General features: G+C 36.3%; 1 protein-coding gene across 10 annotated transcripts in view; it reads left to right on the top strand.

Moving 5' to 3' along the window:
* The window catches only part of ESCO1 (establishment of sister chromatid cohesion N-acetyltransferase 1), a 77,309-nt gene that overhangs the window by 55,720 nt on the left and 7,559 nt on the right, over nucleotides 1–14,030 (top strand). For all 10 annotated transcript variants that reach the window (XM_070513384.1, XM_070513376.1, XM_070513383.1 and 7 more), the window contains 2 exons: nucleotides 1,970–2,113; nucleotides 4,521–4,708. In XM_070513384.1, the coding sequence (XP_070369485.1) occupies nucleotides 1,970–2,113; nucleotides 4,521–4,708 (332 nt within the window). The remainder of the gene's footprint in view (nucleotides 1–1,969; nucleotides 2,114–4,520; nucleotides 4,709–14,030) is intronic.

The raw sequence follows: 14,030 nt of genomic DNA, 5'->3' as shown, positions 1-14,030 counted from the left end.
AAAGCTTATTACAGAAGAGTATCTAGTAGTGGGTCATAGTAATCCTGAAACTATGCGTGAGGTAATCATATAATGTTAAGAGAAAAAAGAAGATATATTCTGATTTATAAGTATAATGTAGAAAACTTAAAGAAAATCCTCTTATCTAGTGTGGGCCAAGTTTTAGCCCAACTTAGAGTTTCATACCCTGAGGGTTCAGAAAAATGTACCAGAGAAATAATGAAATCTGGAACCATTTTATTATATAGAGTATTTTTAAAGTCAAGAAACCTTAGGATAAACTTACTTTTAAACAATATGTTAATTACATTTTCAAATAATATCCTCAAAATGTTTTTCTTTGACCTCCAAATGCATTTTCAAATTTACCTCATAATGCATTTACTTCATAATGTAAAGCAATGAGTTTAGTTGTTTATCTGAAAAACTTAATTATACTAGAGTGTGTCCAAAATGTCTAGAAACATAAGGAAAGTAATTTATTTGTTGTACTTTTTTTAGATTAATAGTTAGACCTCTTTAAATTTAGAAACATTTCACCTGAACGGAAACACTTAGAACTTATTTAAAAATATAGCTCACATTCTACTTCAAGTATAAGTTTATCCTGTGGTTCCTGACTTTTCAGATACCTTATATATGACTGAACAATCCCAGATACCCAAACAAGCCCTCATCCTACCACTGCCTGACAGTGTAGACAGTAGCATTTAGAATGACATGTGAACGTGCCACCTGTCTTGTGTTTGAAACATTGATCCTTGCACAAAAACAAATACTTGTTGAATTAGTGTTCAATTAATGAATGACTAAATGAAAATTAAATTACGGAATTCCAGACTTTGCTACATCACCATATATGGCATCCAGACTTTTCTTACTGAGACTCCTCAGTAAATGCTAAAATTTCCTGATTTCAGTTTCTCAGGGCAAAATCTTAGTAACCTACAATTAAGTGTGTTACTAGTTAGTAATCCGTAATAGGTTAAAAATTAAAATCTGGGGAATTCTGAGTCATTTTCTTTAGGAACTGAATCAGGAGTTGTATTATAGGATACTGTTCCAGGATTAGGAGGACTTGAGTTTTCATCACTGAATAAAGGATGTATTACATGGTATACTGCATGTCAGAGGTATGAGTACTTAACCCTTATAGGGGTTATTTGCATTTTAAATTTAGTAGCACAAGTTAATGTTTATTGGATCAGATATTTGCTGATTATTTTTAACTAGGGAAGGGACTGATGTTTGAGTGCCTACAAAAATCGTGACTTTGAGTGCCTACAAAGTTGGAGCTTATCATATTTGTCCATGACCGCAGTTCTAGGAGGTAAACTAGAAGCAGCACAGTTTGATGCCATGTTAAGATTATGGGTTCAAATCCCTACTCTAGATATCCAGTATCTGGCATGGGAAAGGTACTTAACCTTTGAATTTTATTTCTTCCATATGTAAAGTGAATAACCATAGACCTTCAAGAGATGTTGGATTTAAATGAGATAATATTCTTAAAGTGCTTTATGTAGTGTCTGGCTTATACATGGTTGATAAGGAGTAAACATGTGTTTCTTTCCTTTGCCCACTTCCATTTTATTAATGAGAGTATTAATTAAGGCTTAGGAAGGAAAGTGGCTTGCCTGGCTAAGATTCCAGTGAAGTTCTTTCCAATTCTCAAACCCATGATGCTTTTAATGGGAAGCCTTTCATGTTCTTATTACCGATTATAGCAGCTCTCACTCTTGTTCCCTAGACTGATGGGCTTGGCATTACTCTTCAGTTCTTCCCTCATTTTGCAAATTGGCCCACAGGGCTTGAAAAACTGTTATTGAACAGCACAGTCATTCAGAAGGACTCTAGAGGATATCCTCCTTGGAATAATAGACTCAATTTATTGAACTGAAATAGTATATTTTTACCTATATGCAATGCTTTCATTGTTAAAAAAACAGTATTGTTTTTTATTTGGCAGGTTGACGAGATTAGAGAGATGGTTGATAATGATTTAGGTTTCCAACAGGCTCCACTAATGTGCTATTCCAGAACTAAAACACTTCTCTTTATTTCTAATGACAAAAAAGTAGTTGGCTGCCTAATTGCGGAACATATCCAATGGGTAAGTGATTTTTAAAGGGTGTTCATATGTAGTTTGGTGTTTAAAGATTTTACTAGGTGTTCTTGAATCACATAATCCTGGTAATTTTATCAACATTTTGTGTAAGGAAGAGTAAGACTGCAAGAATTCCTGTGTATAACTCTTTACTACTTTGGAGTTGTAACATGCATAGGTAATAGTTTCTCAAATCAGTATGTAAGATAAAAATTCTATAAATCAAAAGTACTGTTAAATTTTAAGAAGTTTCTTTGTTGGATACTAATGCAACGTCTCAGTCCCTTCAGCCCTGGTATAAATCAAGGGTTGGCAAACTATAGTCTCAGGGCAAAATCCAGCCTGTTTTTGTAAATAAAGTTTTATTGTAACACAGCCATGCCCATTTGCCTACCTGTTGTCTGTGGCTGCTTTCACACTACAAAGACTGAGTAGAGTAGTTGCAGGAGAGGCCAGGAGGGCTGCAAAGCCTAAAATACTTAGTATTCTACCTCTTTATAAAAAGTTGCCTGCCCTTGGAATAGATCACCACTTTTTTGGTTGAGCTATAGATGAGGAGTTGGCTTGTATTTAGGAGCCAAATTGTACAAAAAAAGAAATAATAAAATCACAGTAAAAGGGATATGTTCACATTGTGAGAGTTACGTAGTAACAGACCAACTTGAGAGAACAAACATTCTGGACTTTCTAATCATGCTCACCTTGAGGCATACCTCATTTGAATTCGATCTTTTTTCTGCTCAGGTCTTGCTTATGAATTCAGTGCACATTGGATTTGACTTCTGTTGAGTTGCTATCTTTTGGTATATTAATAGTGCCTGCAAATGTATGCTTCATCATTAACATTTTATAATAGTGTAAAAGGTCAAAACAAGTCTGCATGAGTTAGTTTCTGTATGTTAAGCTACATTTAAAGAAATTCAGCCTGAAATTGTGTAGTTTTATGAATCTTGCTATTTATAATAACATTAAATAAGTAGTTGATAAGGTAGTTTGGGGATATAAATTTGATATAAAATGACTTACTCATAGAAGTTTGCCATACTGAAATTGAGTTAATTTTACACAGTGCAAACCCTTACATTTTTGTTTTTTTTTGTTTTCTTTGCAATGGATTTATTCTTTGCTTTATCATTTATCCATTTGACACATCTCTGAACCATGATTGTCCCACTTTTAAGAAATATTAACAGTGCTGCGCTTGATTTACCTTAATGCCCAAGTTCTTTCATCGTGTATTGGATAATTGCAGTGTGTGTTTAAGGATTATTCTTAGCAACTCACCCCCCTCCCCCTTAATTTCACTCCCAACTAGCATGATTTATTACTCCTGAGGATGGCTGATAAATAGGATACCCACTTGAGGGAACTCTCACCTTTTATGTGGGACATACTTAAGATAAAATTGATGATGGAAACAAATGAAGTTAATAGGTGAGGGAAATTAAATAGATAAATATTTAAAGTCAGATTTGCAAAGAGGAGCAAAGATATTTTCAGATTTTATGATAGTGCCATCCTAAATCTGTTGAGCAGGTGACTTAAGCATTAAAAAAATTGCAGATATATCTTGTTTTTGACTCTTTCTTGTAGTCTTTCTTTTGTTTTTTTAATTGTTGTTTACAAAGAATGTTCTTTGGCAAACCTTTGTGTTTTTAAAATTTCTATTCTACCTAGTTCTGGAAATGAACTGTAGCAGTGTTTAGACTAGAAGATAGCTATCATGTTTGCTTGTTTATTTTTTGTTAACTCTCAATTGTATTGTCTGATTGTTTTAAGTTTTGTACTATGTCCTGTCAGAAGGCTGACTGTGTCCCTTTTTTGACAACTAGACTGGCAGAGGACATGTATGTGTTTTAATGCATTTCATAGTTTTAAAGGGATGGGAGTGTGGGGAAAGGACCTGTCTAAATTCTTTATTCCTCTACCATCCTTAGTCGTAGTTCCCACACAGCTGTGAACCCTAGAACTATGGCAGTAATCACAGAAACAATTGTTATGACTCCTAAGTTCTTAACATGTAATGTTGCTGGTCCTTAGAATATAGGGGGTAGAGAAAACTAACATTCAGTTCCTATTATGGGCCAGCCATGATGGCAGGGTGCTTTGTATGTATTACCTTATTTAATCTCTGAACAGTTCTCTGAAAGATGGTAGATATCTCTGATTTATAGGTAAGGAACACAAAGCTTAATTAAGGATCTTCCTGTCGTGGTCACATAACTAGTAAGTGAATTAGGAAGGAACATAGATCCAGGTCTGTTTCCTAAAAGGAGAGTGAAAGCATAGTGGTCTCCATCATTTGTTAAGAAGACAGGCAGATGTAGTGACCTCCTCACTAAGGTCAGTACTAGATGATTGCTAATTAGTATTCTCACTTAAAAGTTTTTCCCTCCAACTTTGATACCTGTAGGGCTACAGAGTTATAGAAGAGAAACTTCCAGCTATCAGGTCAGAAGAAGAAAAAGTCAGATTTGAAAGGCAAAAAGCCTGGTGCTGCTCAACATTGCCAGAGCCTGCAATCTGTGGGATCAGTCGAATATGGGTTTTCAGCATGATGCGTCGGAAGAAAATTGCTTCTCGCATGATTGAATGCCTAAGGTAACTTGAACGTAATTCTTAAAATCATTTTCAGTGGTTTAGGATTTAAGCAGAGTTTTAGTATAAAGGTTAGCATTTAATTAATCTTAAATGTATAACCTTAAATTTAAAATTTACATAAGATTGTCATTGTATTGGATCTGTAAGTACTTTTTATGTGAAGTTAATCTGATGGGGAAGAAAGCACTATTGGTTAAATATTATTAAGCCATTTTAAACTTACTTATTTGTAACTGTGATATTAGGTCAAAATAACCACTTCTTTCAAATTGTTTCGTATTGGGGAGTTTTTGTTTGTTTGTTTTTTATTGAGTTAATGGTAGGTTACAGTCTTGTGAAATTTCAGTTGCACATTAATGTTTGTCATTCGTGTTGTAGGTGCACCACTTCACCCTTTGTGCCCACCCCCACCCCACCCTTCCCCTGGTAGCCACTAATCTGTTCTCTGTGTCCACATTTTTAAATTCCTCATATGAGTGGAGTCATACAGAGATTATCCTTCTCTAACTGGCTTATTTCACTTAACATAATTCCCTCAAGATCCTTCCGTGTTATTGCAAATGGAATGATTTTGTTCTGTTTTGCAGCTGAGTAGTAGTCCATTGTATATATATACCACATCTTCTTTATCCATTCATCTGTTGATGGGCACTTAGGTTGCTTCCATGTCTTGGCTATTGTAAATAATGCTGCAGTGAACATTGGGGTACATAGGACTTTTGGAATTGATTGCTGACTTCAGGCTCTTTGGTTAGATACTCAGTAGTGGAATGGCTGGATCATATGGTAGGTCTATTTTTAATTTTTTGAGGAATCTCCATACTGTTTTCCATAGTGGCTGCACCAGTTTGCATTCCCACCAGCAGTGTATGAGGGTTCCTTTTTCTCCACAACCTCTCCAACATTTATTACTATTAGTTTTAGATATTGTTGTCATTCTAATGGGTGTAAGGTGATATCTTAGTGTAGTTTTGATTTGCATTTCCCTGATGATCAGCGATGATGAGCATCTTTTCATGTGCTGATTGGCCATCGTATATCTTCTTTGGAGAAATGTCTGTTCATGTCTCCAGCCCATTTTTTGATCGGGTTGTTTGATTTTTTGTTGTTGAGTTGTGAGAGTTCTTCATATATTATGGATATTAAGCCTTTGTCAGATATATGACTTGCAAATATTTTTTCTCAGTTAGTGGGTTGTTTTTTTGTTTCAGTCCTGTTTTCATTTGCCTTGAAGATGCTCTTTAGTCTGATGAAGTCCCATTTGTTTATTCTTTCTGTTGTTTCCCTTGTCTGAGAAGACATGGTGTCTGAAAAGATCCTTTTAATACTGATGTCAAAGAGTGTACTGCCTACGTTTTCTTCTAGAAGCCTTATGGTTTCAGGTCTCACTGTTAGGTCTTTCATTCATTTTGAGTTTATTTTGGTGAATGGTGAAAAAGAATGGTCAATTTTCATTCTTTGACATATGGCTTTCCAGTTTTCCCAGCACCATTTGTTGAAAAGGCTTTCTTTTCTCCATTGTGTGCTCTCAGCTCCTTTGTCGAAGATGAGCTGTCCATAGATGTGTGGTTTTATTTCTGGGCTTTCAATTCTGTTCCATTGATCTGTGCACCTGTTTTTGTACCAGTACCATGCTGTTTTGATTACTGTAGCTTTGTAGTATGTTTTGAAGTCATGGATTGTGATGCCTCCCGTTTTGTTCTTTTTTCTCAGGATTGCTGTAGCAATTTGGGGTCTTTTGTTGCCCCATATAAATTTTAGGATTCTTTGTTCTAATTCTGTAAAGAATATCATTGGGATTCTGATTGGGATAGCGTTGAATCTGTAGATTGCTTTAGGTAGAATGGACATTTTAACATTTCCAATCCATGTACATGGAATGTCTTTCCATCTCCTTATGTCGTCATCCAATTCTCTCAGAAAGGCCTTGTAATTTTCAATATATAGGTCCTTCACTTCCTTAGTTAAATTTACCCCAAGGTATTTTATTTTTGTTGCGATTGTGAATGGTATTGTGTTCTTGAGTTCTTTTTCTGTTAGTTCGTTATTAGAATATAGAAATGCTACTGATTTATGCAAATTGATTTTATACCCTGCAACTTTGCTGTAGTTGTTGATTACTTCTAAGAGTTTTCCAATGGATTCTTTGGGGTTTTCTATATATAAGATCATGTCGTCTGCAAACAGCGAGAGTTTCACTTCTTCCCTCCCTATTTGGATTCCTTTTATTCCTTTTTCTTGCCTGATTGCTCTGGCCAGGACCTCCAGTACTATGTTAAATAAGAGTGGTGATAGAGGGCATCCTTGTCTCGTTCCTGTTTTCAGGGGGATGGCGCTCAGTTTTTGCCCATTGAGTATGATGTTGGCTGTGGTTTGTCATATATGGCCTTTATTATGTTGAGGTAGTTCCCTTCTGTGCCCATTTTGTTCAGAGTTTTTGTCATAAATGGCTGTTGGATCTTGTCAAATGCTTTCTCTGCATCTATTGAGATGATCATGTGGTTTTTATTCCTCAGTTTGTTGATGTGGTGTATCACGTTGATTGATTTGCGGATGTTGAACCATCCCTGTGTCCCTGGTATGAATCCCACCTGATCATGATGTATGATCCCTTTGATGAATTGCTGAATTCTGGTTGCCAAAATTTTGTTTAGAATTTTTGCATCTATGTTCATCAGTGATATTGGCCTGTAGTTCTCTCTTTTCATGGTGTCCTTGTCAGGCTTTGGTATCAGCGTGATATTGGTCTCATAGAATGTGTTAGGAAGTGTTCCATCCTCCCTAATTTTTTGGAATAGCTTGAAAAGGATAGGTATTAAATCCTCTCTGAAAGTTTGGTAGAATTCCCCAGGGAAGCCATCTGTTCCTGGGGTTTTATTCTTTGGGATGTTTTTGATTGCTGTTTCAATCTCTTTCCTTGTGATTGGTCTGTTCAAATTGTCTGCCTCTTCTTGAGTGACCTTTGGGAGATTGTAGGAGTCCAAGAATTTATCCATTTCCTCTAGGTTATCCATTCTGTTGGCATATAGTTTTTCGTAGTATTCTCTTACAATCCGTTGTATTTCTGCAGAGTCTGTTGTTATTTCTCCTCTTTCGTTTCTGATTTTGTTAATTGGAGCTTTCTGCCTTTTTTTCTTTGTAAGTCTGGCTAGTGGTTTGTCAATTTTATTTATCTTCTCAAAGAACCAGGTCCTTGTTTCATTGATCCTTTCTACTGCCTTTTTCGTTTCAATAGCATTTATTTCTGCTCTGATTTTTATTATTTCTCTCCTTCTGCTGACTTCAGGCTTTATTTGTTCTTCCTTCTCTGGTTCAGTTCGGTGTACTTTAAGATTGCTTATTTGGGATTTTTCTTGTTTGTTAAGATGTGCCTGTATTGTGATGAATTTTCCTCGTAATACAGCTTTTGTTGTATCCCATGTGAGTTGGTATGGCATGTTATCATTTTCATTTGTTTCCAGGTATTTTTTGATTTCTTCTTTAATTTCTTCAATGATCCATTGCTTGTTCAGTAGTGTATCGTTTAGTCTCCACATCTTTGTGCCTTTCTCAGCTTTTTTCTTGTAATTAATTTCTAGCCTTATAGCATTATGATCGGAGAAGATGCTTGTTATTATTTCAATTTTTTTAAATTTGTAGAGGCTTGCCTTGTTTCCCACCATATGGTCTATCCTAGAGAATGTTCCATGTGCACTTGAGAAGAATGTGTATTCTGCTTTTTTAGGATGAAGTGATCTATATATGTCTATTAAGTCCAATTGTTTTAGTTTTTCGTTTGGCTCCACTATTTCCTTGTTGATTTTCTGTCCGGAGGAACTGTCCATTGATGTGAGTGGGGTGTTGAGGTCCCCTACTATTATTATGTTATTTTTAACATCTTCCTTTATGTCTGTTAATAGTTGCTTTATGAACCTTGGTGATCCTATATTGGGTGCATAGATATTTATAAGCATTATTTCTTCTTGATGAAGTGTCCCTTTGATCATTATATATTGTCCCTCTGTGTGTCTCTTTACCTGTCTTATTTTGAAATCTGCTTTGTCTGATATAAGAATTGCAACACCTGCTTTCTTTTGCTTGCTATTACCTTGAAGTATTGTCCTCCACTCCTTCACTCTGAGCCTGTGTTTGTCATTGGGGCTGAGGTGTGTTTCCTGGAGGCAACAAATTGTTGGATCTTGTTCTTTAATCCATTTTACCACTCTGTGTCTTTTTATTGGAGAGTTCAGTCCGTTTACATAGAGAGTGATTATTGATGGGTGTGGACTTAATGCTGTCAATCTGTTGCTCGTTATCTGGTTTTCCTGCTTTTCTCTTCCTGTGTGCTTTAGACTACCCATTTAATACTGCAATTTCTTATGCTGGGTTCCTTAGATTTTTCCTTATTTATGTTTTGTGGCTCTGTTCTGTTTTCTAGTTTAGTGGCTACCCTGAAGTTTGTATTTAGAATCTCGTGTACAACATAGTCTCTTCTCTGGTGGTCTCTTACTTACTTGGCCTAGACTGATTTAGTCCCTTTGCTCTTCCCCTCCTAAATTATTATTTTCATTTCTTATTCCAACTCGTGTTATGAGTTTGTAGTTAGAGTGATAAGATCGTCTTTGCTTTGGTAGTTTCCTTACCTTTGTCCTAATGCTATAGTTGAATATTTGCTATCCTATTCTGGTTCTGTTTATCTGACTCCCTACTCTGTGGTTTGTGACCCCTTTCTCGCTTTTTTTTGTTTTTTCAGGTATGAGAACCTTCTTGAGGATTTCTTGTACTGGAGGACTTTTTGTTACAAATTCCCTTAACTTTTGTTTGTCTGGAAAAGATTTAATTTCTCCCTCATATCTGAAGGATATTCTTGCGGGATAGAGTATTCTTGGCTGAAGATTTTTATCTTTTAAGGTTTTGAACATGTCACTCCATTCTCTCCTAGCTTGTAAGGTTTCTGTGGAGAAAGCTGCTGAAAGTCTGATAGGAGTTCCTTTGTAGGTTATGTTCTTCTGTGTTGCTGCCCTGAGTATTCTTTCTTTGTCATTCATTTTTGCCATTTGTAATACTATATGCCTTGCAGTAGGTCTTTTTACATTGACAAGTCTAGGAGATCTGAAAGCTTCCTCTACACACATTTCTCCCTCAATCTCTAGATTTGGGAAGTTCTCTTCTATAATTTCATTAAGCACACTTTCTGCTCCATTTTCCTTTTCCACGTTCTCGGGAATTCCTATGATCCTTAAATTCTTTCTCCTCATTGAATCCGCGCTCTCTCAGAGATTTTCCTCATTTTTTTTAACTCTTAGTTCTCTTTCTTCCTCTGTCTGGCGCCATTCAGCCTGTCTATCTTCGATTATGCTAATTTGCTCCTCTATGGAGTCTCCTCTGGCATTTGGGGAATCTGGATTCTGTTTTATTTGCTCCATTGTGTTTTTCATCTCTAGTAATTCTGTTTGATTCTTCTTTACAATTTCAGTCTCTTTTGTGAAGTAACTCTAGAACTCGGCTTGTTTCTCTATCTTTCTCTCTACCTCATTGAGTTTTTTTATTATAGCTACTCTGAACTCATTTTTACGTAGTTTACCTATTTCCAAGACCTCAGGACTTAATTCTGTGTTTTTATTGTTTTCCTTCTGGTTTGGGGCTTTTATAAATTGCTGGATGGTAGAGGAAAGGTTTTTTTCCCACGGTGGTAGAATTTGGTTGCAGTTACAGCCTGTCGCCACTAGATGGGGGTCGAGAGCCGTACCTTCTGAGCTCTCTGCCTTCAGGCAAGATGGCGCGCCCAGTGCCATTTGCCGGGGGTAGCGGCTGTTTATCTCGCGTGCCCATCTGGATTCGGATCAGTTTTGTTCTCTGGTCTCCCGGTGCCCTGGGTTTATGGGGTCTTCACACACGGAAGCTTTCCCCATCAGCAGGTCTCCACTGAACCAGCGGCAGGAGTCCTGGATGATCCCCTGGTGGCGCAGCCCCTCCCCCACTCCTTCTCGCACCCCTGGCAGCGATCCCAGACTCTAGGGGAGGGAGCGAAGTTCTCTCCTCCCCTGTTCCAGCTCCTCCGAGGTCGGCAGCAGGGTCTCCGTCCTCCGTCTTTTTGATACTGTAGGTCTCTGATGTCCTGGCATTAGGTTTATTAGCTGAAATTCAGTCTTTTCCCAGTCCTTTGTTGTAGTTTGGAGGGGAGAGAGTCCCGGGTCAGCTCACCCCGCCATTTTGCTCCGCCCCCTCTCCTTGGAGAGTTAGAAAGATAACCAAATAAATGTGGGAAATTTCTTGTGAGTTTAGCTTTTAAGAAAATATGTCTTAATTTAAGAATATTATTTGTAAATTATCTAAGTTTCTTGTTAGTTTTTCTTTTCTGATTTTTAATCAAAGGGATAGAGGAAAAGACTCAGACAAATTGCCTGTTCTGTTTTTTGTTCTTTAAAACGTCTTTGCTGAAGGATTAATGGAGGAGGTTAAAATTAATGATGCAAATGAGGTTTTTAGGTCAGTCTCTTGTTTTTGTTTATTCATAGAAGCCCTGTCTACTATTATCTGTAGGTAGAGCTTTCAAAATAATCCATCATTTTTGTAAGATCCTAAGGCTCTAGAAATCTTAGAGCCTTGATGTGTTTCTGGTCTCTCCCCCTTACTTTATCAATGACTAGTGACCCAGAAAGGCTTGGATCTACCCACCCTTTCCATGGCAAGAGGCAGGTCTGTTTTTACCTCTTTCAGAGCTAAACCTGGAAAATGCAGCTGATTAAGTAATAGTCCTAAATGAGAATAATTCTCCTCTTTTAAATCTTGTAAATTTACGTCTTGTGACAACCATAAGAAGGTTCTAGTTTATAAAAACATGTAACAATTGTATTTGCAGCTGTTGTATTTGTTGTGTGTGATCGTGAGATTGCCGCATAAGCTTCCTGTTAAAACACATAGTTTCTACTTTTTTCATTTATTCCTTTTTATGTACCTAGCTTACCTTGTTAAGATTATAATATGAAAATTGTACTAATAGTCTGTATCCTGGCTAAATTAAAAAATCATTTAATACCAGCTTTATCAAGATGTAATTAGGTAGCATAAAATTCATTTTTAAAGTGTACAATTCAGTGGGTTTTAGTATAATTCAGAAGGCTGTGCAGCCATCACAACTATCTAATTCTAGGACATTTCCATCACTCCCCCAAAAAACCCTATACCCATTAGCATTCACTCCCCATTTCCCTCTCCCCCATCTTCTGGCAACCCCTAATTTACTTTTTGTCTCAATGGATTTGGCTAGTCTGAACATTTCGTATAAATGGATTCCTCTAATATGTGACCTTTAGTGACTGATTTCTTTCACTTAGCATGTTTCCAAGGATCATCCATGTTGTAGCTGTATCAGTGTTTCATTCTTTTTTTAAAAAATTACCAAATATTCCACTGTATGGCTATACCACCTTTTATTTATTCATTTATCAGTTGATGAACATTTGGGTTGTTTCCACTTTTTGTTTTTTTTTTTAAAGATTTTTAAAAATTTTTTTCCTTTTTTCTCCCCAAAGCCCCCCAGTACCTAGTTGTATATTCTTCATTGTGGGTCCTTCTAGTTGTGGCATGTGGGACACCGCCTCAGCGTGGTTTGATGAGCAGTGCCATGTCCGCGCCCATGATCCGAACCAACGAAACACTGGGCTGCCTGCAGCGGAGTGCGTGAACTTAACCACTCAGCCACGTGGCCAGCCCGTTTCCACTTTTTGACTGTTAAGAATAATAATGCTGTAAACATTCTTATACAAATTTTGAGTATTTTAATTTCTCTTTGTATATACAGAAATATTTTCATGTCTTTATTTCTCTTGGTATATACCTAGAAGTAGAATTGTTGGGCCATATGGTAATTGTACATAGAACATTTTGAGGAACTGCCAGACTGTTTTCCAAAGTGGTTGCACTATTTTACAGTCCCACGAGCAATGTATGAGGGTTCTAATTTCTCCATATTTTCACCAACATTTTTTCCTGTCTGTCTTTCTAATTTTATCCATCTGAATGGGAGTGAAGTGGTATTTCATTATGGTTTTAATTTACATTTTCCTGTGGCCAATGATGTTGGGCATCTTTTCATTTGCATTTTGGCCATTTATATATCATCTTTAGAGAAAAGTCTATTCAAATCCTATGTCTATTTTTAAATTAGTTTATCTTTTTCTTGTTGAGTTTTAATAATTCTTTATATATTCTTGAGACAAGTCTTATATCTGCAGATATTTTCTACCATTTTATGGTTGTCTTTTCATCTTCTTAGTGTCCTTTGAAGTACAGAGTTTTTAAATTGGAACTCCAAATTGTATATCTTTTTCTTTTGTCACTTGTGTTATTAGCATTGTATCCAAGAAGCCATTTCCTAATCCAGACCACAAAGATTTATGCCTATATTTTCTTCCAAGAGTTGATAATTTTAGTTCTTGCATTTAGGTCTTTGATCCATTTTAAGTTAATTTTTGTGTATGATGTGAGGTAGGATCCTAACCTCATTCTTTTGCATGTGGATAGCCAATTGTCCCAGCACCATTTATTAAAAAGTCTGTTCTTTCCCATTGAATAGTCTTGGCCTCCTTGTTAAAATCATTAACCATAAATGTGAGGGTTTATATCTGGACTCTCAGTTCTGTTCCACTGGTCTATTCTTATGCCAGTAGCACACTGTCTTAGATACTGTAGTTTTGTAGTATGTTTTAAAGTAAGGAAGTGTGAGTTCTCCAAATTTGTTCTTTTTCAAGATTCTTTTGATTATTGAGTGGCTCTTGCATTTCCATATGAATTTTAAGACCAGCTTGTCAATTTTTGCAAAGAAGCCAGCTGTAGATCAATGTAGGGAGTAATGCCATTTTAAGTGTTCAATCATCTGATTCATAAGCACGAGAAGTCTTTCTGCTTAAGTCTCCTTTAATTTCTTTCAACAATGCTTTGTAGTTTTCATTTTATGGGTCTTGCACATTTTAATATTAATCTTATATCCTGCAACCTTGCTGAACTCATTTTTTATTAGATCTCTAATAATTTTTTTGTGAATTCCTTAGGATTTTTGTGAATACAAGATCTTGTCATCTGCAAAAAGAGATAGTTTTAGTTCTTCCTTTCCAATGTGGTTGCTTTTTATTTCTTTTCCTTGTCTAATTGCCCTGGCTAGAGCCTGCAGTACATTGTTAAATGGAAGAATTGTGAGCAGAAGAGATACCCTTACTTTATTCCTGACCTCTTGGCAACAGTTTTCAGTCTTTCACCATTAACTTTGATGTTCCTTGATGCTTTTTATCAGGTTGAAGAAGTTCCTTCTACTCAGAGTTGTTGAGAATAATTTTTTATCATG

Source organism: Equus asinus, chromosome 7 (assembly GCF_041296235.1).
Source record: "Equus asinus isolate D_3611 breed Donkey chromosome 7, EquAss-T2T_v2, whole genome shotgun sequence".
NCBI lineage: Eukaryota > Metazoa > Chordata > Mammalia > Perissodactyla > Equidae > Equus > Equus asinus.
Note: the sequence above shows the minus strand (reverse complement) of the source record. Positions and strands in the feature narration are given on the sequence as shown.